Raw genomic sequence first — 24845 nt, 5'->3', positions numbered from 1 at the left:
TAAATCGCTCAAACTATTGAGTCAATGATTCACCCTTGAAGTGACAAAAAGTTTCATACTGCTGATTCAGAATTTCCCTATTATTTTCAATAACTTCTTCTGTTCCCCAAAACTGTTCCTTCAGTGCATCCCATAGCTCTTTGGCACTGTTACAATGTAACAGTCCAGCATAGATCTCATTGGGTAATGAAGATGCAATGATGCTAAATGCTTTAGCATCAAGTTCGAACTTTTGGAAATCAGTTTCAGTTTAATTTTCAGGTTTTTTAGGTTCAAACTTCTTTGTGTCCTCAGCACTTGGCACCATGGGAACATGTGGTCCAAAAACAACAGATCTCCAACATCCAGTATTCTGTTGAGCAAGGATGTGAGCCATCCTTCTCTCCCAGATGTTGTATTCATTACGTTTAAGCATGGGTGGTTTGAAAACAGAGCCAATGTTATTCTTATCATCTGGTGATTGTGACGTCATCCTGGTTGTTTTACAGGCACTGATTAATCAACTTTGATGGTGATTAAACATTACACTATTTTTCAACAAAATGAACAAACTATCAGTATCAACGATTGTGAGCTAAACTATTTATGTCAAAATGATTGTTAAATCAAATTTGACTGTCTAAGCTCTGATACCAATTGTTAGGATTTGAGTTTGGTTTTGATTGTGATTTATGTTTGATTAAGATGAACAATGAAAGAGTAGTGCAACGGAGTTTAAATGGAAACAAACTTTTCATAATCAAACAGGAGAATTGCTTTCAACGCACATTTTCAACAATGAACTGAATGCTTAAATTTATTTCAAACACTTACAATTGCATGTATGCAACAAACTCCCCCTCAGCCTGAGCTCAGTGATTTGTTCGTACAGGAAGAAGATGGTGAAGAGCTAATAGAACAGTATAGGGTACTGTTCTATTTATAGGCACAGACAAACCACTGAAGCATCTAAGCTGACGTCACCATGAAAGTGACATCTAACCTCCTAACAAACTCTAACAACTGACCTATACAACTACTGCTGTGCTAACAACTGTTATACTTTACATTTCATAAAGACAAACTAAACTACTGCATAATCCACTAATGTAAACCCAGCTGTACTTGATATAACCCAGCAGTGCTTGACTTCAAGGCAGCAGATTGAACAGCAGGGCTTTAGTCTTCATTAGTCTTTGACTATGATCAGCAGTTGTAGGTCAGCAGTTGTACCGATCAGAGGATTGGAGGTTAGCAGATGTTGAAACCACTTTCAAGGGGAAAGGCTTGAATACATAACATCTGCTTATTCTGGATCCACTGCTCTGATCCAGTTTTGGCTTTAATTATCTGTTCCTCTAATAGGGTTCAATGACGGTCAATTTCAGTGGATGTCAACAATATCAGTGGATATCAACAATAAAAATGTGAGCAGTGACTATTTCTTTTTTACTATCAGTGGATAGCCAACAATGATTTAAATTACCATTTTGCATATTTTGAATTTCAAAAGTTATGGATATTGTCAGTAATTACTAATTTGATTTGAAAGCAATTTTCATCATGACATTTCTAATTTTTATTTTAACTTTAATTAAGAGAAAATAACCGTCAATTTGAAATTCCCATTTTGCATATTTTCAATGTCCAAAGCTCAATAAATTAACATTAATTACTAATTTAATATGCAACAGAATGTCATCAACAATTGTTTTTATTTTTTATTTTAACTTTAATTTTTATCACCAAAACAATATTGGAGGAACTCTTATCTCATTGGAATGTAACGATTAGGTTAAATGGTAATTTCATTGTAATTCTAGTTTTCATTTGATAATTTCATTCTATAATTAATTAACCACATCAACAATACAAATGTGAGCAGTGGATGTTTTTAGGAAAACCAATGATGGTCAATATCAGTGGATGTCAACAATAAAAATGTGAGCAGTGACTAATTTTTAACTGTCAGTGGATAGCCAACAGTGATTGAAACACTGATGTTTGGTCAGTCAGTGGTCAACATAAAGAATGAAGAAACAGAGGTTGTCTTTCAGCAGCGGATAACATTTAACAATCAGATGTTTGAACCAAAACAGTGGTTGTAACAGACTTCTAAGGATTAATGAAGACTATCATTTTTAACTATTTTAAAGATGTTTGACGTTAAACAGATATTTGACCTTCTATATCAGATGTTTGGAGTTTAACAGATATTTGACTTTAAACAAATGTTTGAGAGATAATTATTGCGAACCACTGCTATACTAAACACTGTTACATAAGAAACACTGATAATTAAATACTAAAGTTTAATCCGCTGTATATGCTGAACCACTGCTGCTACTGAACAGTCGTTTTCCTTTGGTTAATCAAACTCTAGGTACATAAGTGCTTGTCTTTAACAGGGCTTTGTCTTCAACAGTGGATAGGCCTCATCAGTCTTTAAGTCCATCAGTCCTTATAAGGAGCGGTGGTTAGTTATAACAGTCCTTAGCATGATCAGCTGTTATAACCACTCCATAACCGTTTGAGAGGAAGCAAGTGTCGGTCTATTTAACTGAGAGGAATGATTGCAGTACATCCCTGTTGAAAAACATAGTCGATAAATTTAGGGAAAATGAGGTTGAAAGATGATAAGCAAACAGTGGACGATCTCATTCTATAGTTTCGATAAATTTAGGGGTATTCTCAAATAATACTTCCTAGATGCTTCTAAAGAAGGAGCACTTTGGACATTTGTCGGTCTTCAAACATCTATTATCTATTATCTATTATCTATTATCTATTATCTATTATCTATTATCTATTATCTATTATCTATTATCTATTATATATAATAAATGAAAGTTGATTGCTCCACTTTGAAAATATATATTAGATAATAGATAATAGATAATAGATAATAGATGTTTGAAGGCCGACAAATGTCAAAAGTGCTGCTTGTTTGGAAGCATCTAGGAAACATTGTTTGAGAATACACCTAATTTATCGAACCTGTAGAATGATATCATCCACTGTTGGCATATCATCTTTCAACCTCATTTTCCCTAAATTTATCGACTCTGTTTTTCAACAGGAATGTAATGCATTATTACCTTATTTAAGATACCTTCAACTGCATTTTCTGATAAATCAACATTCATTTCACTCAAAAGATATGTTCAACTACATCTTCAATCATGAACTATTTAAAGAAATGGATGAAATCATCCAAAAATACCCAAAATAAAACTAATTCAACCATCCAACCATAAGATACTTGCGGTATTAGAACGGCCTTTTTTACCTTATTTCAACAGGGATGAAATCATGAACTATTAGAATAGCCATTTTTACCTTATTTCACAAATTTCATAATATTTAAATAAGTAAAACATAAAAAAATGAAACCAAACACCTGATATTTGTTGTCCAAATCTTTTAGTTGGTCCTCATAGTCCTACAACCTTTCGAAGTCGTTGGAGTCGGTCGGTGATGTCAGCAGCCTAATTCGCAAACAACAATAGTAAGTCACCAAACAATCGACCTGAAAAACATATAAATGCCCAAAAATAAAACAAACCCTAACCTAAAACTCAAGATGGAAAAATGAAAAAAAAATATATATTTATAACTAACCCTAAACCTCAAATCCATTACAGCATAACCAAGAGAGCTGCAGGACGTAGAGCCGACAACCTCCGATGATCTCCGTCATCAAGTTAGCAGAGGAACCCTAGCCAAAGCACAACAATAAGTAAAGACGCATGAAGATCGAATGAGTGAACAATGAAAACAAAGATTGACACTTATAGTACGGAAGTTATTGATAATCTAACCTTGATTCGGAGCATTGATTTGAACATCGATCGGAATAGAGCAGAGCAGAGGGAGAGAGAAAGTGGGAAGCCCTAAATGAGTAAATGAGGGAGGATATAAATAAAAGAGGGCAGTGGTACTGTTGAGCGAGAAAAGGGGAAAAACGATGCCCTCATCAACTGACACGTGACCCAAATCACTTTCATTTATTATATATAATAGATGGGGATGGTTCAAATGAAAAACCACTTTTATTGTGAAAACTCGAAAACTAACTAAAAAAAGCCTAAAAACACACACAAAAAAAATTTTCTATTTTTTTATAAAAATCGCAGGTTTTTTTATATAAAAAAAATTTCAAACAAAAACAATGTTTTTTGTAGTACACATGTGTACTAATACACATGTGTAGTACATATACACATGTGTAGTATTATACATGTGCACTACAAAAAAAATTCTTTTGAAAAAAAAAATTATTTATATAAAAAAACCTGCAAAAATTGGTATGCAAAAAAAATGGGATGTTTTTTTGGCTTTTTTAATTAGTTTTCGAGTTTTCACAATAACTAATGGTTTTCATTTGAACCTTCCCCTTCCCCTATAGTATATATACATTATAGATAGAATGATAGATGAGTGTGTATAATTCATATAGTGGATATATATACAGGCTAAAAAGATATGAGATTTTATTAATATATAGCCCAACATGAACAGATAAGCCTTGTACACTTACAATATTGAAATGGATAAAAAGGCCATACGAAATCATAAACTTATTAGGTTCTGAACAAGTGACCATTTTGTATCATTGAGTAATGCTATCATTGAAACTCAAATATGTTGACGATGATTCACCATACGTTAGTATCTCTAATTCCTTTTCATATATGATGGGTTTGGTATTAGTTTGAATCGCCAAAGGAACATGAGTCGTTCGAATCGTTTCTAACTCTCCAGCTACTTCTTTCATTGTTGGCCTATATTTTCCATTCAAATTCAAACATCGCATTGCAAGGTTAGCTAGTGCTAGTAGGTCCTCCCTGGTTCCTTCCTCTACCACCAGTGCATCAAAAATGGACATAACACGTCCTTCTTCCATAGCCAACATAAAATATGTAGCCAAACTTCTATTTTCACCAAACCTGGTACGTGAAATTGGCTTTTCTCTAGTTAACAATTCAACCAAAACAACTCCAAAACTATACACGTCACTTTTTTCGGTGAACTGGCTTGATTGGAAATACTCCGGATCAAGGTAGCCAAAGGTACCTTTAACTAAGGTAGTCAAATGAGTTTGCTCTATCGAGACGAACCTTGAAGTTCCAAAGTCAGCAACTTTGGCTCTATATTTTTCATCCAAAAGTATATTACTAGTTTTGATGTCTCTATGGTATATTGGAATAGAAGTTGCTGAATGCAAATAGGCAAGTGCTCCTGCAACCTCTGTTGCAACTTGTAATCTCATGTTCAAAGAAATTGGGCAATCTTGAGTCTCGTTATGAAGAAGATCATACAATGTACCATTTGGAACAAATTCAGACACAAGAAGAGGAACATCTGTCTCTAGACAACATCCCAATAGTTTGACAACATTTTTATGATTGACTTGAGAAAGAATAACTACCTCATTGATAAACTGTTCTAATTGGCTTTCATCAACTATTTTTGATTTCTTGACTGCTACAATCCTTCCATCCACCAACATCCCTTTATAAACTGTACCATGACCTCCTCGGCCAAGAATTCTATTCTCATTGAAATCATCTGTGGCCTTCTCCAACTCGCGTGATGTGAAGAGTTTAGTTTTATCAACTAAAGACGGGTCAGCTTCTTCTTGTTGTTTTAGAAGTAAACCACCGTTACGTTGAAAAAACCACTTTCTTTTTCTCTTTTGGTTTGTTTTCTTAATCTTTTTGTATAATACAATGATTATAATAAGAAAAAGTACACCCAAGCTTACACCTAAACAGGTTCAATACAAAATTAGAAGTTAGTATAAGTAATGTCTATATATATATATATATATATATATATTGGGTAAATTGCATTTTACGTCCTTTAAGTTTTGGTAAAATTTCAAACACTATCCTTTAATTAACTAGCAAAATTATTAAGGGTGTCATTTATTTATTAATTTATTTATAGGAGATGTTTTTATGTTAAAATTTTTGTACATCTGGTGTCCTTTATTTTTGTAATCTTTTTAGAAAGAAAGGACACTGCCTATAAAAAAATAAAAAATAAATAAAATTGTTGTAACTTCGTTAGTTAAAGAACAGTGTCTAAAATTTTGCTTAAATTTAAAAAACGTAAAATGCTAAATCGAAAGATTACAATTTTCTTACAAGTAATCATAATAAAAGTACTTATGTTATCAACAGGCGTGCAAATATTCTAATTTTCATACTATCGTGCCTTTTTTTCTTGGTATCTATATCAACATAAAAATTGTCGTAAGTTGTTAAAGATGAACTTAGGTAATAATAAAAAATTAAAAAAAAAAAACCTTTCATTCGAGTTAACGAAAAAAAAAAAACTAAAATAATATCAAACAATTTTAGAAATCCAAATCGTGAGAGGTTTCGAATGAAGAAAAAAAAACATAAAATAATATCAAACCTATACATCTCTGTCTCTTAGGCACTCTTCTATTCCTCAAAATATGGCAAATGTATCTCACTAGTAGATGCCTTGTCCGCGTTGCAGGGCGATGACCGAATAATTCTCAATCAATTAAAAAAACGACCACTATAATTTTGTTATGGAAAAAAAAACAATGATAAGACCGTAATTTTGGGGTCAGGGCAAAACTGTAATTTTTCAGGACTAATGAGCCAGTATTAGGCAGCTAGAGTTATGCGTCGCCCGCGTTGCGGAGCGCTAAACTGAGTATTTCTTAGGTTAATAACATGTACACCTTTATGTCGGTTAGTTATACATGCTACCTATAACACGATGTCAAAAAAGATACATCAAGTTAACCAGTTAAAGAAAAACAGTACCATAGTTATGATAAAAAAATTTAACTAAAACGATGACAAACGTGTAATTTAGCAATATTTTAGCTGCGGGCGAAATCATAATTTTTAGCTGGGTGCAAAATCGTAATTTTAATCTGGGAACCAAATCGTAATTTGGCAGGACTCTAGCTGTTGGCAAAACCATATTTTTATTTTGAACTGAGGGCAAAAGTGTATTTTTTAACTGAAGGCGAAATCGTAAATTTAGGCTGGGGACAAAAGCAAAATTTTATTTTGAATCAAGTGCGAAATCGTAATTTTACATCTGGGATAAAATTGTATTTTGACATCACCTATAAATAACTATTATATGAAAAAAGAAAAAAAAAAAAACAAAAGTCAAATTGCCGCCCAAAGGTGGCCAACCATTTGAGACAACTATTCCCTGACGTCATCTCAACTTGAGATTGTATATGTTGATAACTAGCAGTTTGCTCCGTCCGCGGGCGATTGCCGAATAATTCTCAATTAATTAAAAAACACTATTATAATTTTGCTAGGAAAAAAACTAAAACGAGGATAAGACCGTAATTTTCGGCTCAGTGCAAAACTGTAATTTTTCAGGGCTAATGAGCGACTGTTAGGCAGCTCCTTGAAACGGGAAAAAATTTAATGGAGTTAACAAATTAAAACAAAAAAATTTTATAGTTTTGCTAAAAAAACTATAACGTGGCCCAAAACAGGGGGGGGGGGTTGGGTATCAACAGACTTAAAGAGATTAATTTGGCTCTTCTTTTTAAATGGGGATGGAGGTACACGGTCGAAAATCAAAATTTATTGAGTAAGGTGGTGGAAGCTTGCCATGGTAAAAACAACTAAACGAGCTTCCTATATTGTTAATTCGATTTCTAACTTGAAAATAAACGGGAAGGGTTTAAACATGCTGATATTGGGTAAGGTAGGGAACGGGGAGGAGATTCGTTTTTTGTTAGACACTTGGACGTGCGATTTGCCTTTCGCAGAAAGATGGCCACATTTATTCGGTTTAGAATCTATATATAATAAAAAGGAAAGTGAATGAACAGTAGTTCATCTAGGGTATATTAGAATATAAGGTATGGGGTGGGGGTTGTGGCGTGGGTTGGGTATAAACGCTCAAGTCACCATCCCGGGTGGGGGGTTTCGGCGTGGCCCCTTGGCCGGGGGTTTTAGCACGAGCGTTGGGCGGGGTTCTCAAGATGACATGGCGGGATCGTTGGGCTAACCGTTGGCCAATGACTATGTGTTTAAAAAAAATTATTTTTCACTATAAATACTCACACTTCTATTCATTTTTTTTACCACAACTACTCCACCCCTTCTATAATCATCTCTATCTTATTTAAAAAAAAATCTCATCCAACCACAATACGAAAAATGAATCCTCATAATCGTGGTTTTGACCTGAACAATCCGTGGGCATTCCAAGAAACACCTAGCCCAACATCCAATCGTCCAAATGCTCCGTTTTTAATACACTCCACGATGCCGGATATGGTTGTTTACGCATCGTTTATCTCAAATCGTTTGAAAAATGATGTCGGTCGAAAACACCAATACCTTTCACGCAACGCGCGTCATTGAAAAACACTAGTTGTTTAAATTATGCAGGGTTGCATATATAGAAGGGATATGTACCAAGGAAATAACGGAATTGGGTGGAACTGGTCTAGAATGTCAGAATCGGATGCTAAGCTAAAGAAATGGCATGAATGTCAGGAGGTCTTTAGAAGAATTTCGTTTACAAATAATAAGGATTTATGTTGGGTAGAAACCCAGTTCAATGGAGCTTAAGTATTTTAAGTTTTTCAATGGTTTAGAAATTAGTGGTAAAATTAATCAAACTTACCCAATTAGTTGGTTACCTAAAACAACTTATAACCATCTCATTTGTGTATGTTATTCTTAATTACAGAATTTATAAAATGAAAGAACGAGTTGGAAAAACTATTTTCAAAGCTTGATTAGTGGACATAAAGATAGTCAAATGAGCAAGAAAAAAATTACCTATAAATATGAATATGGTCGATGATAATTTTGATTTTTTAGCATGACGATAACAACCATTTAGAACCTTTGCATCACCAACGAATCCTGGCTCACAGGTACAATTGTAACTCCCTATGGTATTAATGCAAATACCATAGCAAGGGTTGGTTGCATGATCGTTGCACTCGTCGATGTCTACCATTAAAAAAGAAAATTAAGCCAACAAATAGTACATATAGTTAATGTGAGGCTAGGTGGCCAACGTTTGGTAGAGGCTTATGCCTTTTAGAGGAGAGGTCGTACGTTCAATCCTGGTCAAGGGTGAATAATTTAAAATTATTAGTGTATTAGAGTGGGAGCAAACATTGTCATTAAGAAAAATAGTACATTTAATAAAAGTAAATTACAAATAAATAATTTTCATAATCAAATAACTCTAGTTTAAAAATTATATAGTAATAATAATTACATAAGCATAATCACTCTGGTTATTTGTATGTTTAATAGGTTAATTTAATTCGGACATGATCATATCCCTATCCCTATATATATACAAGGTAAGTTCAAAATGTGAATGCATATATTCGTGAGAATCGGGAAAACTTAATAAAAGAACCATTCAGATTCAATTTTTTACACTTATAATTATTATTCGAATGCAATATTTGAAAATATATTTACATGTTTAAATTTACGTATATTAAAAAATAAATAAAAAAACTACAAATGTGTAAGTTTGCCATTTACATATGTACAAATTTATGTCTTTACACAGGTATATTTTGAGAAAATAACTCTTATGTAAATCAAAATTCATTTTTATGTAACTCTTATCAGGTTTAAGACGGGAATTTTGATTTTGAGAAACTACAACATTCGATTACTAGCTTGAAAATAACTCATCTATTTAAAAATCAAAATTCATATTTAAATGTTGTATTGTAATTACAATGATGTAATTACAATGATAGTTGTATAAAAAACGATTTTGATTGGTTTGCTCGTTAATTATCATATAGTTAATTAGCGTAAGTATTATTAAAATAACCCTCCCGTATATATAGAAGATATTATCTTGAGAAATGATATATTTTGTGAGAACTGCAAGAACTCGATCAAAAATCATTCAAATTAAAAATTCTTTTTATATTTATCATTATTATTAAAATAAAATATTAAAAAGAGCTTTTACGTGTTTAAATTAAACCTATACAAAAATAAAAAAAAAGTTACACATATGTAAGTTTACTATTTATACATGTGTAAAAAATGTTAAAAGTAATTTAAAGAGGATAGATGAATTAATCGAATAACAATTCTTTTTTAATTAATGTTGTATAATAATAATAATATTAAATAAATGATTTGTTTGGTTTTTCATAAGTTATCTCAGTTCTATATTTTGAATTTTAAATTGAATTTTCAAGATTATCCTACCCTTATATAATATATTGTGAGAACATAACCAACAAAAAAATCACTAGCACTATTATGAAAATACATTAGAAAAAAGAATTCGAAACCATTAATTTTCCAAAGTCAACGAAAAATAACTAAAAGAGTGAATTTCAAGAATTTTCTTTTATTTTTATACTTATTTTTAGGCGTTGTTCTTTATCTTTAAAATTGACGAGTTTTGTCCTTTTTTTTTCATATCATACACGTTTTGTCTTTTAGGCCTAACCTAGTTAGTTTTATCAGTTAAATTTGGTCATGTGCTTTGCACATTAGGGCATTTTTGTCAATTCAAAGGTAAGTTCAACGGCAGATTTACAGCTCAAAGCTTTTGCAACCTTTGAATTGACAAAAATGCCTCCTCATGTGCAAAGCACATGACCAAATTTAACTGAAAAAACTAACTGGATTAGGCCTAAAGGACAAAACGTGTATGATATGAAAACATAAAGGACAAAACTCGTCAATTTTAAAGATAAAGGACAGCGTCTGAAAATGGGTATAAATATAAAGGACAATCCTTGAAATTCACTCTTTTTATATAAAAGAATAAAATTAAAAAAAAAAATCAATAGAGAAACCTGACGTGGTGGTAATTTGTAAATAAAGATGTCACTGAGAAATAAGGATGGTTACACTACAAGTAGTGATGGGCATGAAGACGAGGCATGAAGCGTAATGTGACAGTCACGTTAGTAGGGGACGTAATAAAAAAACACAGAGTGAAGAGACGTGAAAGTTACGTTTTAAAAATAAAAAGAAATTAAAAAGAAAAATAAACACCAACCAATTAAAACAAACTAAAAGTAAACCCACCAAATAAAACATCATCTCCACGCCAACCACTCTATGTGGTCTGGTCTTAGCAATGTAATTTGAATAAAAAGAAAAAGAAAGAATTGCATTAATATTTATTTATTTGGTTGGGATGTTAGAACTTTAGACTATGGGGTATGGTGGGGCTTGGGTTGGGCATTTGGTGACACGCGGATCTTGAATATTCTCAACCCAAAGCCAAGTTTTCAAGGGGTATAGTTGGGGCTTGGGTTGGGCGTGGCTGGGCGGGTGGCATAGCCACATCAACTTTGAATGGGCCACTCAACAACTGCCATGTCACCTTGCTCCCCCGCCCCACGCCTGGCTTGAAACCCAAGCCCCAAGGGTCACGTCCCAAACCCAATCCCATCCGGGGTGGTGCCTTAGGCATTTTCCTCCAACCCACGCCTAAACACCCGCCCCATACCCCACGGGACAGTTAAAGAAACTGCAAAAGTGACTTTTGTTGTAACCCCTTTTCCCAAATTTAACATTGTAATTTGTACAGCAATTACCGAAAATAAATTTGACTAAAAGCGGAGACTGACCTTGGCAACCTGGAGCAAGATAAGGGTTACCCTCGTAACCATTATTGCACTTGCAACGATACCCGCCACCATCTACATCATAGCATGAACTGTTCCCTTGGCATTCTTTAGCCTCTCCGCAATGTCCATTCGGGTTGATTACCCAATCAAGCACAACAGGCATAGTGGCCTGCATCCTAAATGAAAAGTCCATCGAACGATTACTAGATAAATCGCTGGCACCAGCAAACTTAAAACTTCCTTCCTCAACAAGAAACCCAAAGCCACATCCATTGAAAGACAATACATCTGAGTGGTTTCGTAAAGAGTGCAGTGTAGTACTGTAATACGAGATACCCTTGGGTATGGATATTTGGCAACAACCGATTCCCGAGCACTCCCCAATAGGCACATCATCTGCTTTGGCACATAGTCCAAAACAACCACTAGTAAAGTTTAATGATCCGTTGGTCCCCTTAATCAAAGCATAATCGTCACAACCAATAACCGTGAACTTATTCTTTACCGAGAAAGTGAACACCCCGTCGTCCGAGCTTAAGTCAATCCCTTGTAAATCTTCATCATATACAAACCCACTTTTGTTATAGCATGTGTAAGAAGGTATAGTGAAGATGCGTACCTCTGAATCTGAAATGTTGGATACTACGATGTTGCGCTCTCCAAGAAACAACGTGGGGGGTTTCAGAAGATTATTGCAGTATAGGTGAAACGAGTAGTCTAGGGAACAATCTAAGCCAAGACCGAAAGGGTAAGCAATTGTAATATTCCCGCACTTGGTTGGACACCCTGGCATTGCTATGTTGTTTGTGGTAGTACCTTCCAGGGCTATTGTACTAGGAAATGTGAACAAAAAAAGGAGGAAATGAAGAAGCATGTTTCTACTTTGTGGCTAAACACCTTTTGAATTGTGTGTGTTTTACGAATTAATATCACAACAATTTATAGATCACTAACACTTACTTTCATTTTCTGTTTTTCATCGTGCTCCTTTTGTTTTACGTTGATTGATCTTGTCGTCTACATACAATACGTTGCGAAAAAAGATTCGCCTTGCTACCAATTGAGTATATATGTATCTACCACACCATGTAGGGTCCTTCCAACCTTTCTGGAGGTCTAAAGTGAAATGAAAATTTCGGGCTCTTTTTTCTTTTTTGGTTATTATAAACGGTACTCCTTTATCCATGTTTGGAACCTAGCAAAAATCTACCAAAAGTGTAAGATAGAGTGGTTTGCTTGTATAAGAAATCAAACAAATCTAAAGCAATAAATTTGCACTAATATTAATATTTAGCATATAAATTTTTCTTTTAATCAAAGACCCTATTTTTTGGAGGCCCTAGGCACAAACGTGGGTTACTTATACTATAAGTCTGGTCCTGCAACCATGAAATTCTTTTTTTTTTTTTTTTTTTTTTGTTGTAGTTTAATATCTTAGATAAATATCCACAATTTCAATCAACTAAAAACTTTTATTCTCTAGACACTATGATTTCTTTGTGTTCTTAATTTCGTATTGCTTTCCCGTCACACATCTATTCTAAATGAGGTGGACTAAATGCCTAAATGTACCCTTTGTTACTTCTCATACAATCACAGAGAGGATAACTGTTGTAGAGCAACTTAAAAAAGAAAACGTCATTTATTTTGATATTAGATTACAAATTATGTTATTTACCTTCAAAAATTATAAAAAAACATACTTGATGTTTGCAAACCTTAACATGTTATATTCTTTGACCCTAACTTAGTTAATTTTTCAAGTTAATTCTGACCAAGTGAACCCCATACGAAAGCAAAATAGTCTTTTTACACATTTATTTAATGTATTCAATAAATATTAAGAAAAAAGAAATAAAAGCCATTCACCTAATCCTACTATTTCTCTCTCTAAAGATACACTCTCTCTACTCTCTCCACCACTTCCACCTCCACCTACCACGATCAACCACCCTACAATCACTAGTCACAATTAGGTTTATGTAACAACCCGACTTTCCGGGTCATTACCTGTATCTGTCATTTCTTTCTTAACTACTTGTACTCTCGAGATTTCGATCATCGCAACGGGTTAACTATTTTAAACTACGTTTTCAACGCATTTTAAATGCTTATTACAACACTTATTCAAAATGCAGTTATCGCAAGTAAACGCAGCTTAAGATGCTTACTATTTAAACGTATTTTATTGCTTGTTAAGACTAAAACGCTATCGCAACACAAACGCAACACAATCTCAATGCAAACGCGAAACGCATATTTACTTTATGCTTTACTTGTAGTATGTGTGTTAATTGTGTGATTATTTGTTTAATATTATGTGGTTATCAACGCAACGCTTATACGCTCAACGCTCACTCGCAACCCGCTTAACACACGAAACGAAAGTTGGAAAACTAACTCGCACAACACGGCTGTCCGAATGGACATCCGGTCGAATGGACATCCGTCCGGATTGCCATCCGACCGGGCATCCATTCGACACCTAGCTTTCTCCACCGCCTTAACTCTCCCACTCGCCTATAAATAGTAGCCGTACACGTCCATTTCACTGATTTGATGTCTCCATCCGACCACACGCACACCAGACGCTCTCAGTCACTATTTTTCGTGATTCAAGGTCATTTCATAAGTATTTCCCCTCAAATCTTGTACAATCATCATCACCAATCACTTCATCATCATCTTCTCCATCAAAATCACACGTTTTGTTCCCGAAATCACCTGATTTGGACTCCTTGAAGGTGGTTCTCACTTAGTTACTTATGCAAACTGTTGTGTGACATCATCTCATCAAGATTGGTTCAGATCTAAAGGATTTCCACATTTACAACTTGAATCTCAACAAGATTTCAACACTTTTCAACTGATTTTAAACTTTTCTTCAACATTCTACACAAAACCAATGGAATCCACACTCATTCAGACTCTCTACTCATTCCCTAGATGAGTGCCGGTTTGAAAATGGACTTCGACTGGAGAGATGACCGATTCACGGGTTGAACATGAAATTCCATCAAGATCTGTGAACCTAACCGCCTGGGGTGATTCCCATCCGATCAGATGAGCTGGGCCTTGGTGTGTTTCTGTTGTCTGACACGTAGTCACGCCGTCTCCGTTAACTCCATTAAACTATAAACCTTTTTACTTAGAAAATTTTACAAAAGTTTTCAAAACAACAGATCGCCCATTCGAATGGATATCCGATCGGATGACCATCCGATTGAATGACCATCCGACCAAAGTGACCTCTTCCTTATAATACTCCTTGTTCAAATGATTTTACCAAACTTCAAACTACCAATTTCTCGATCGAATAACCATCCGAACGAATGGCCATCCGGATGATCATCCAACCGGATGACTTGGCAACCATACTCTACCTTGTTTAAGCGCTACAACGAAAACTTCAGATTTTCAAAATGATTTACAAACACTCACATCACATTCGAATGGCCATCCGTTCGAATGATCATCCGCTCGGATGACCATCCGATCGAATGGGTACACATCCATTCAGATCACCATCCGAACACCCCACCATACGACACGCTGTTTTACGCACTGTTCAATGCTTATGCTATTGTTCAATACTCAGGCTAAACTTCAACGTGCTCCCTTCAATCCAATCAAGGCTATGTTTAATTGTTAAACACATACTGTGAGTATACTCGAACCCATTTTCTTTTAACGCACTTTTGGGTGTTACATACGTTCTATATTAAAACACAACAACACACAACGTGCAAACACTTTTAACGCTAACCGCTCCCGCATGCTATACGTGATCTATGAATGTTTGTACTATGCTTATACAGTGTTACACTATACCGCCTCTAGCAACGATAGTACTATAGTTTGGACTCAGCACCTGTCATGGACAGGGGTTGCTAGGGATAACATCACCTTACTTCACGTGTCCGCTGGACATGTGTCGCGCATACTCTACAACGCAGTCTCGTGGTTAAGTGTGAACATAGTTTTGATAGTTACTTGCTTCGCCCGTTACGTGATACATGCTGGTTGTGCGTAAACGCTTTCTCTACTATATGCTATGCAAACTTATGTACTCACATTTTCATTTTATGTATTGACTTTATATTAACGTATGTGGCAGGTTGATAGGATGCTATGCTTGCTGAAACGAGTAGGAAGTCTAGAAACTCCACTAAATAAAATCTGAGTTGTCGGAACAATATTTTTGTTTATGAGACTGATATTTGTAATGATTGTTTTGCTTTATATGTTTGATGGTATGGGACATTAAACGTTAAATATATTGACACTAATAGTTGTTATGGATTCTCATGGACAATCTGTTTCGCTTAGTGCCACGCCCCAATGTTTCCACCATCGGTTGAGGTGTCACATATTGGTATCAGAGCCATAACTATAGGGAAATAGGTCGAGTCTTAGGATTGACTTAGTCTATAGTCTATGTACCAACAGACCCGCTCTGTGCAAACCCAGTAGGGTTTTTGCGCAAGCCTACTCTTGATACACTCGCTCGAACTCGCGAAAACTACATCTTTGCGCGAACACCGCACACTACAGCTTCGCGTGAAGGAACCTTTCCTAAGGTTCAAAACTACTTTTGCCTTTCCAAAGGCTAACACAATACACACGTTTTCAAAAACACTCGCATAACACAATCGAGTGATTAGGTCAAGATTAGGTGTGGAAACCAGGAACTCTCGATAAAGTCACTCACTCTACGCGTATTTTTACTCTCAGCACGAGAATCTTTCGTCGAGTCTGGAGTGAAATCCATATCTCGACGGAATTCTCCACCTCTATCCCGTGGTTTTACCACACTTTCAGGAACGAAGTTTTTAAGTTAGGGGTGAAACCCGTATCTCAATGACTACTTCCACTCTCTACTTTGATTTTGCAAAACTCTCACCAAAGTCTCGATCATTTTGATGATGTGAGTCACATAAGTAACTGGAAGGATGAGTGCCGTTCGCCGTACCTTGGCAAGAGCACAGTCTATTAGGCCAAAGCGTGTACTCAAGATCGTTCGTGAATGATTGAACCGCTTTGGGTAGTCGAGGTCTAACACCCAAGACACTCCGTTTCGATTCTGAGCTCGCAGCCGCTGATTTTACGCGCTAGTAGGTTATATGAGTTATCGATTTCATGCGTTTATATGTTTATATGTTTCAATTTTGGAAATTTTCATGCTTTTCGCTTTCATTGCTCCGCTAAACGTGCACAATTCGCACAGCTTCCGAATCTAAAACGCTAACTAAACGCGAACAAACTAAGAACTCTCATACGCTGCTCGCTATCACACGCTACTATGCTCGCTATACTACTCGCAACGCCCCTCGCTTATGATAAACGCTTATACTACGAGAGATAGCAAGGCTCGCAACTCTCAAACGCGAAACGCACACTTGAAAGATAGGTGAATACGTGCAAAATATGTAGGTGAATACGTGCAAAATATAGGTGAATAAGTGCAAAATATGTACTTACGTGGATTATGTGCTCCTACGTGCTTATGTGCTTATGTGCCGGTGTGGTTTACGTGCCTACGTGACTATGTGCCTATGTGTTTGACGTATTCCTGATGCTTTGTCTAATAATAATAAAGGATGTTTTATGAACGCTAAACTAATTCAAACCCGATATAATCGAATCTTGCCTAAATCCTATGACGATGTCTACTGTAGACAATGTCGTCATTTGGATCACATACTTCACGCGCCGCTCGACGCAACCATGCTGACAAGCGCATCACTTCACAGGTAGCTAAGGAAATGGCCAAGGTCATACCTCAGATCGTGAATGAGATCAACGACGTCAGCAGCAAGTCCTCTGTCGAATCAAAGAGTGACGTACTTAAAGCTCCTTTTAGCTTCAAACAATTTAAGGCCTGTGGTCCTGCTAACTTCACTGGTGAAGACGGACCCAGTGCTATGTTTCAGTGGTTTGACGCAATCGAAGACACCTTTAGGCAAAGCGGATGCCCAGAGAATCTGCGTATTGTGAACGCTACTGGAGTTTTTCAGTCCAGGGCTTTGGACTGGTAGACTGCTGAGTGCAACAGGCGCGGTAATGACGCAGCTTACGGCCTTTCATGGGAAGAGCTCAGGGAGCTTATGATGAAGGAGTTATGTCCTCCTCATGAGGTGCAAAAGCTAGAGAATGAATTCTGGCATATCAAACAAGAAGGAGGTGACAACGCTGGTCTTATCGCTCACTTCAAGCAGCTCAGTATCATTTGTCCTGGTCAAGTGACAACAACGGAGATAATGATCAAGAAGTACATTTGCGCTCTCCCAGACTGTGTAGCTGACTTTGTTCAGGCAGCTAAACCTGCTACTATTGAGGAGACTTACCTACTCGCAGCTGAGATCAACGACAAGCGAGTCTTAGCTGGGTATTTCAAGACCTCAACCAAGAGCCTCAATCAAGTCACTGCTACTCCCACTACCGAAACTGCAGCATCACAAGTTTCGAAGTCTTCATGCCAGAATCGCAAGGGCAAGTGTAACAACAACAAGAACTATGCCACAACTGCCGCTCCTCCCAACGCTGTCCCTGTACAACCCAACACCAACCAGAACCGTCAAGTTGCAGCTCCTAACACCAACGCACCGCCTGCTAAACGTGCATATACTGGTGTTCACCCTCTCTGCCCTACTTGCACCTACCATCACCCTGCAGGGGTGAATTGTCGTTTCTGTGCAAATTGCAACATTTATGGGCATTTTACTACTCATTGCCGTTCAGGCCCACGCTAAAAAGCTTAAGCTCCTCCTGCACCACCAACTCAACCCCTTGCAATTCAGGGTAACCAAGCAGCTCCTGCACCCGCTGTTCATGCACGAGCATGCTACTCCTGTGGTGACCCGAATCACTTTGCTAATGTCTGCCCGAATCGCGTTGTGAAACAAGAACCACCGCAACAACCGCCGCAACAACAACAACAGGAACAGTCGCAGCAGTAGCAGTAGCAACCACAACAGGCAGCCCGCGGAAGAACTTTCAACATCAACGTCCGCCAGGCTCAGACTGACAACAATGTTGTCAGTGGTACATTTCTCGTTAACGGTATTTATGTTTCGTGTTTATTTGATACTGGAGCCAATAACTATTTTGTGTCGTTTGAATTCGAAAAGCTCCTAAACCGTAAACGCTCTAACCTCCCAACGACGTTCGACGTAGAAATTTCCACCGGAAGAACCGTCACTGTCAGTTCTGTACTTCGTGATTGTACTCTCGAACTCAAGAATCACATCTTCCCGATCGATCTCATACCAATGCAACTTGGTAGTTTCGATGTCATAATAGACATGGATTTTCTTCGTGAAAATCGTGCTGAAGTTGTTTGCTTCGAAAAGATGATTCGTTTCTCTCTTGCTAATGGTGATCAACTCTGTGTTTATGGCGAAGTATCCTCGAAAGAACTGAAACTTATGTCATGCCTTCAAGCAAGCAAGTATCTCCGAAAGGAATACATGGCTTTCTTGGCTCACATTGTAGTAGCAGAGAAGGAAAGGAAGCCGATGGAAAAGGTACTTGTGGTTCGTGATTTTCCTAGTGTCTTTCCTGACGATTTACCCGGTCTACCCCCAACTCGTGATATTGATTTTCGTATCGACCTCATTCCTGGAGCTAACCCCGTCGCTAAAGCCCCTTACCGCCTCGCACCATCTGAAAGGCGTGAACTTTCTAGTCAACTCAAGGAATTACTTGATAAAGGCTTCATACGCCCTAGCACATCACCATGGGGCGCACCTGTCTTTTCATGAAAAAGAAGGATGGATCGTTCCGAATGTGCATCGATTATAAGGAACTCAATAAGCTTACTATCAAGAATCGCTACCCTCTACCCTGAATCAACGACTTGTTTGATCAATTGCAGGGCGCTACGTGTTTCTCTAAGATCGATCTACGCTTGGTTACCATCAACTACGAATTCAGGAGGAAGATATACCTAAAACCTCTTTTCGCACCCGCTATAGCCATTACGAATTCATGGTCATGCCCTTTGGTCTCACAAACGCACATGCGGTCTTCATGGATTTGACGAACCGTGTGTGTAAACCCTTTCTCGACCGCTTTGTCATCGTGTTCATCGATGATATCCTTATCTATTCAAAGTCGAAAGCCGAACATGCGCAACATCTTCGTTTGGTTCTCGAGCTTCTCCAAGGGAATCGCCTCTACGCCAAGTTCTCTAAGTGTGAATTTTGGCTCGAGGAGGTTCAATTCCTCAGTCACATCGTCAACAGTCAAGGTATTCACGTCAATCCCGCGAAGATTGAAGCAGTTAAGAGTTGGATTACACTGAAAACCCCGTCCGAAGTTCGTTCTTTTCTCGGATTGGCGGGTTATTACCGTCGATTTATCGCTGATTTCTCTAAAATCGTCGTTCCTCTCACTTCTCTGACGCATAAAGACAAGACTTTTGTTTGGGGAACCGAACAAGAGGATGCCTTTCAAGCTCTTAAGCGTATGCTTTGCAACGCTCCCGTACTCACGCTACCCGATGGAAACAACGACTTTGTTGTTTATTGCGATGCCTCTAACCTAGGTCTTGGTTGTGTTCTTATGCAACGAGACAAGGTTATCGCGTACGCGTCTCATTAGCTCAAAGTCAATGAGAAGTACTACACAACCCACGATCTCGAACTCGGTGCAGTTATTTTTGCATTGAAGTTTTGGCGACACTACCTTTACGATACCAAGTGTACGGTCTTCACCGACCATAAGAGCCTACAACACATCTTGAACCAGAAAGAGCTGAACATGCGCCAACGCAGATGGGTTGAACTTCTCAACGACTACGATTGCGAGATACACTACCACCCAGGCAAAGCAAATGTCGTTGCCGACGCTCTTAGCCGATGAAGCTATTTACATAGTGTTTATAATGTTCAAGCTCAACACGACCTCGAAGCCCTCATTCGCGACGCTCAACACGCTTATTTTCTTGAGAACACCTTGAAGGAAGAATGAATACTTGGAACCAAAAACCAACTAGTGAATAAACCGAATGGTATCTTTCACTATCTCGACTGCATTTGGATACCTAGTCGCAATAATCTCTGAGAGATTTTGCTAACAGAAGCCCACAAGTCACGATATTCCATTCATCTCGGTGCCGACAAGATGTACCAGAACCTCTGCGCCAGGTATTGGTGGCCTGGAATGAAGAAGGATATCGCTCTCTATGTTTCGAAATGCCTAACTTGTTCGAAAGTTAAGGCTGAACATCAACGACCCTCTGGCTTACTCAAACAACCCGAGATCCCGATGTGGAAATGGGAGAGTATAGCTATGGACTTTATTACAAAACTCCCTCGCACACCAACAGGTCACGATAGCATTTGGGTTATCGTTGATCGTCTTACGAAATCTGCCCATTTCTTACCGATACAAGAAGACTATAAGGTTGAATGATTAGCATGAATCTATACCGACGAAGTCATTTGTCGACATAGGACACCTTGTGACATCGTCTCTGACCGCGATGGTCGATTTACTTCGCGTCTCTGGGAGACATTCCAATCCACTCTCAGTACTACTCTTAATCTTAGTACCGCATTCCATCCCCAGACCGACGGTCAGACTGAGCGCACGATTCGCACTCTTGAAGACATGCTTCGTTTGTGCGTTATAGATTTTGGTGGTAATTGGGATTCGCATTTACCTTTAGTCAAATTCTCATACAACAACAGTTATCATGCTAGTATTCAAATGGCACCCTTTGAGGCATTATATGGAAGAAGAAAATGTCGATCGCCTATTGTATGGCACGAGATCGGAGACGCGCAAATTACCGGTCCTGAGTTATTACAAGAAACAACTGACAAGATCCTCCAAATACGAAACAATCTCTTGAAAGCCCGGAGTCATCAAAAGAGTTACGCCGTTAAACACCGCAAGCCCCTTGAGTTTGAAGTTGGTGATCACGTACTCCTAAAGGTTTCACCTTGGATGGGGGTGATCCGATTCGGCAAAAAAGGAAAGCTAGCGCCACGATATGTGGGTCCCTTTAAAATACTGGAAAGAATTGGCAAAGTGGCCTACCGACTCGAATTACCGGAGGAACTCAACAACATACACCCAACTTTCCACATCTCGAACCTCAAAAAGTGTCTAGCCGAAGAAAACCTGCATGTTCCTCTTGAGTATTTGCAAGTTAACGAAACTCTACACTTTGTGGAAAAGCCAGTAGAAATCATGGATTGAGAAACCAAGAAACTTCGACACTCTCGCATTCCTATAGTGAAGGTTCCCTGGGAAGGCAAACGCGGCACCAAGTTCACTTGGGAACTCGAAAGTGATATGAAAGCTAAATACCCACAACTCTTCGTTACGCCTGTGCCTTAATTTCAGGACAAAATTCCCTAAAGTAGGGGAGGCTGTAACAAGCCGACTTTCCGGGTCATTACTTGTATCTGTCATTTCTTGCTTAACTACTTGTACTCTCGAGGTTTCGATTATCGCAACGGGTTAACTATTTTAAACTACGTTTTCAATGCATTTTAAATGCTTATTACAACACTTATTTAAAACGTGGTTATCGCAACCAAACGCAGCTACACATTTAACGCAGCTTAAAACACTTACTATTTAAACGTATTTTATTGCTTGTTTAGACTAAAACGCTATCGCAACACAAACGCAACGCAATCTCAACGCAAACGCGACACGCAGATTTATTTTATGATTTACTAGTATTTTGTGTGTTAATTATGTGATTATTTGTTTAATGTTATGTGGTTATCAACGCAACGCTTATACGCTCAACGCTCACTCGCAACCCGCTTAAACGCAACGCAACGCTTAACACACGAAACGAAAGTTGGAAAACTAACTCGCACAACACGGCTGTCCGAATGGAAATCCAGTCTAATGGATATCCGTCCGGATGACCATCCGATCGGATGGCCATCCGACTGGGCATCCATTCGACACCTCGCTTTCTCCACCGCCTTAACACTCCCACTCGCCTATAAAAAGTAGTCATACACGTCCCTTTCATTGATTTGACGTCTCCATCCGACCACACGCACACCAGACGCTCTCAGTCACTATTTCTCGCAATTCAAGGCCATTTCGTAAGTATTTCCCCTCAAATCTTGTACAATCATCATCACCAAACACTTCCTCATCATCTTCTCCATCAAAATCACATGTTTTGTTCCTGAAATCACCTGATTTGGACTCCTTGAAGGTGGTTCTCACTCAGTTGCTTATGCAAACTATTGTGTGACATCATCTCATCAAGATTGGTTTAGATCTAAAGGATTTCCACACTTACAACTTGAATCTCAACAAGATTTCAACACTTTTCAACTGATTTCAAACTTCACTTCAACATTCTACACAAAACCGATAGTACTATGCTTATACAGTGTTACACTATACCGCCTCGAGCAACGATAGTACTATAGTTTGGACTCAGCACCTGTCGTGGACAGGGGTTGCTAGGGATCACATCACCTTACTTCACGTGTCCGCTGGACATGTGTCACGCATACTCTACAACGCAGTCTCGTGGTTCAGTGTGAACATAGTTTTGATAATTACTTGCTTCGCCTGTTACGTGATACATTCTGGTTATGCGTAAACGCTTTCTCTACTATATGTTATGCAAACTTGTGTACTCACCTTTATATTTTATGTATTGACTTTATTTTAACGTATGTGACAGGTTGATAGGATGCTATGCTTGCTGAAATGAGTAGGAAGTCTAGAAACTCCACTAAATAAAATCTGAGTTGTCGGAACAGTGTTTTTGTTTATGAGACTGATATTTGTAATGACTGTTTAGCTTTATATGTTTGATGGACATTAAGCATTAAATATACTGACATTAATAGTTGTTATGGATTCTCATGGACAATGTGTTTCGCTCAGTGCCACGCCCCGATGTTTCCGTCATCGGTTGGATGTGACAGTTTATGCATGAAATCGAACCAACACGACACAGTAAACTGATAAAACCTTCACAAGGAAAGTCAAAATCATCTCTAGCAAGTCTTAAAATCAACAATATCATCAGATTCAACACAAAACCTTTTACTAAAGCACAAATCTGGTCGATCTAGAGTTCTATTTCGAATTTAGCAATCAGCACTATTTAGAATTAACAATTAGGTTTTCACACATGAAACTGAATCCACGTTGAAATGATCCTCTTCGACGCTGAAAACTGCAACATCTTTAGCAATTCTCTGATATCGGAACTTCACTCAGTCGCCACCCCTTTATTTGGTCTGCATAGATCTAATCAATTCGCCCCTTCACTCAGTCGCCACCCTTTACTTGGTCTGCGGATACCCAGTTTAAAATCACAAATGATGAATTCTCGGAATTTAGTTTGAAGACGGGGGCAGTGATGAGGGTTTGGGTGTGAGAGAGAGAGATAGAAAGGGGGTGGGGGGTAGAGAGTGTGTGTGTGTGTGGCAGTGGTGACTAGCGTTGAACTGAAGGGCAACGCTCTGAACCAGAGTGTGGCTATGTTTCTATCACACAAGTATACTAGATGGGCGTGGGTACTCTTAGTCATTGGATTTGGGCAGTGGTGCTTCACCAGAGAAGAAGACCAGATGGTGGGGGTGGCAGGTGGGTGGTAGTAGGTGTAGTTAGAGAGAGATGTGGTTTATATCTGCGTGTTGTCTGTGTGTGTGTGTATATATATATATATATTTTAAACATAATTATTTTATTTAGAGTAAAATGACCAAAATACCACAATGTGGGGTCCACTTTACCCATAAAACTAGCTGAGTTAGAGCTAAAAATATAACGTGTTATGATTTGCAAACATCGAGTACGTTTTTTTGTATTTTTTGAAGGTAGAGGACAAAGTTTGCAATCTGTTGTCAACGTAAAGGACGATTTTTGTAATTTACTCTTTCTTTTATTTGAAAGGAAAAAATGAATCTCATTATAACTTGAGTTACAAACCGTGCAAGCACATAGATACGTTTACTCCAAACAAAGTGAATGGATTTGGTGGTCTTTTTTTATTATCTCTTATCTTATTTAAAAACCTGCAAATTTCGAGCGAACAAGATGAAGTTTTGTTAATATTATTACTTATGTACGATCTCTTGGGTTACTCCCTTCAAAACCTCAACCCACATTTAGTTAGGAGTAAACTTCCGTCTTGCTCCCTGTGGTTTGGTCACTTTAACGGTTTTGCCCCAAACCTTTAAAAATAGCCATTTTACTCCCTGATCTTTGAAGCCTTTCATGATTTCACTCCCCGCCTCTAACTCCA

The 24845-nt window shown here is 37.7% G+C and overlaps 1 protein-coding gene and 1 long non-coding RNA gene across 3 annotated transcripts; both read right to left on the bottom strand.

Moving 5' to 3' along the window:
* Positions 1–2902: 2902 nt before the first annotated feature.
* LOC118486335 lies at positions 2903–3886 on the bottom strand. Its single transcript, XR_004878530.1, has 3 exons — positions 3801–3886; positions 3601–3697; positions 2903–3467 (listed from the first exon to the last, which is right to left on the bottom strand). It is a non-coding gene; the product is annotated as an uncharacterized LOC118486335 (long non-coding RNA).
* A 562-nt stretch (positions 3887–4448) lies between these two features.
* LOC110908473 (wall-associated receptor kinase 2) lies at positions 4449–12550 on the bottom strand. Of its 2 annotated transcripts, XM_022153422.2 has the most exons (3): positions 11594–12550; positions 8793–8969; positions 4449–5748 (listed from the first exon to the last, which is right to left on the bottom strand). In XM_022153422.2, the coding sequence occupies exons 1-3, from the start codon at positions 12465–12467 to the stop codon at positions 4592–4594; spliced, it is 2208 nt and encodes a 735-aa protein (XP_022009114.1). In that variant the 5' UTR covers positions 12468–12550; the 3' UTR covers positions 4449–4591. The 2 variants fall into 2 exon arrangements, with proteins under 2 accessions (XP_022009114.1, XP_022009115.1); XM_022153423.2 differs by lacking the exon at positions 8793–8969.
* Positions 12551–24845: the final 12295 nt, after the last annotated feature.

The sequence above is a fragment of the Helianthus annuus genome, chromosome 14 (genome assembly GCF_002127325.2).
Source record: "Helianthus annuus cultivar XRQ/B chromosome 14, HanXRQr2.0-SUNRISE, whole genome shotgun sequence".
Taxonomy (NCBI): domain Eukaryota; kingdom Viridiplantae; phylum Streptophyta; class Magnoliopsida; order Asterales; family Asteraceae; genus Helianthus; species Helianthus annuus.
Note: the sequence above shows the minus strand (reverse complement) of the source record. Positions and strands in the feature narration are given on the sequence as shown.

What these genes read in the sequence shown, in the direction of transcription:
- LOC110908473 (XM_022153422.2), bottom strand. Translation starts at nt 12,467, where the DNA reads ATGCTTCTTCATTTCCTCCTTTTTTTGTTCACATTTCCTAGTACAATA. An exon ending in TCTTGCTCCAGGTTGCCAAG is followed by an intron (nt 8,970 to 11,593) that starts GTCAGTCTCCGC and finishes TTTTAATGGTAG; the next exon opens with ACATCGACGAGTGCAACGAT. An exon ending in GACCATATTCATATTTATAG is followed by an intron (nt 5,749 to 8,792) that starts GTAATTTTTTTC and finishes GAACCTGTTTAG; the next exon opens with GTGTAAGCTTGGGTGTACTT.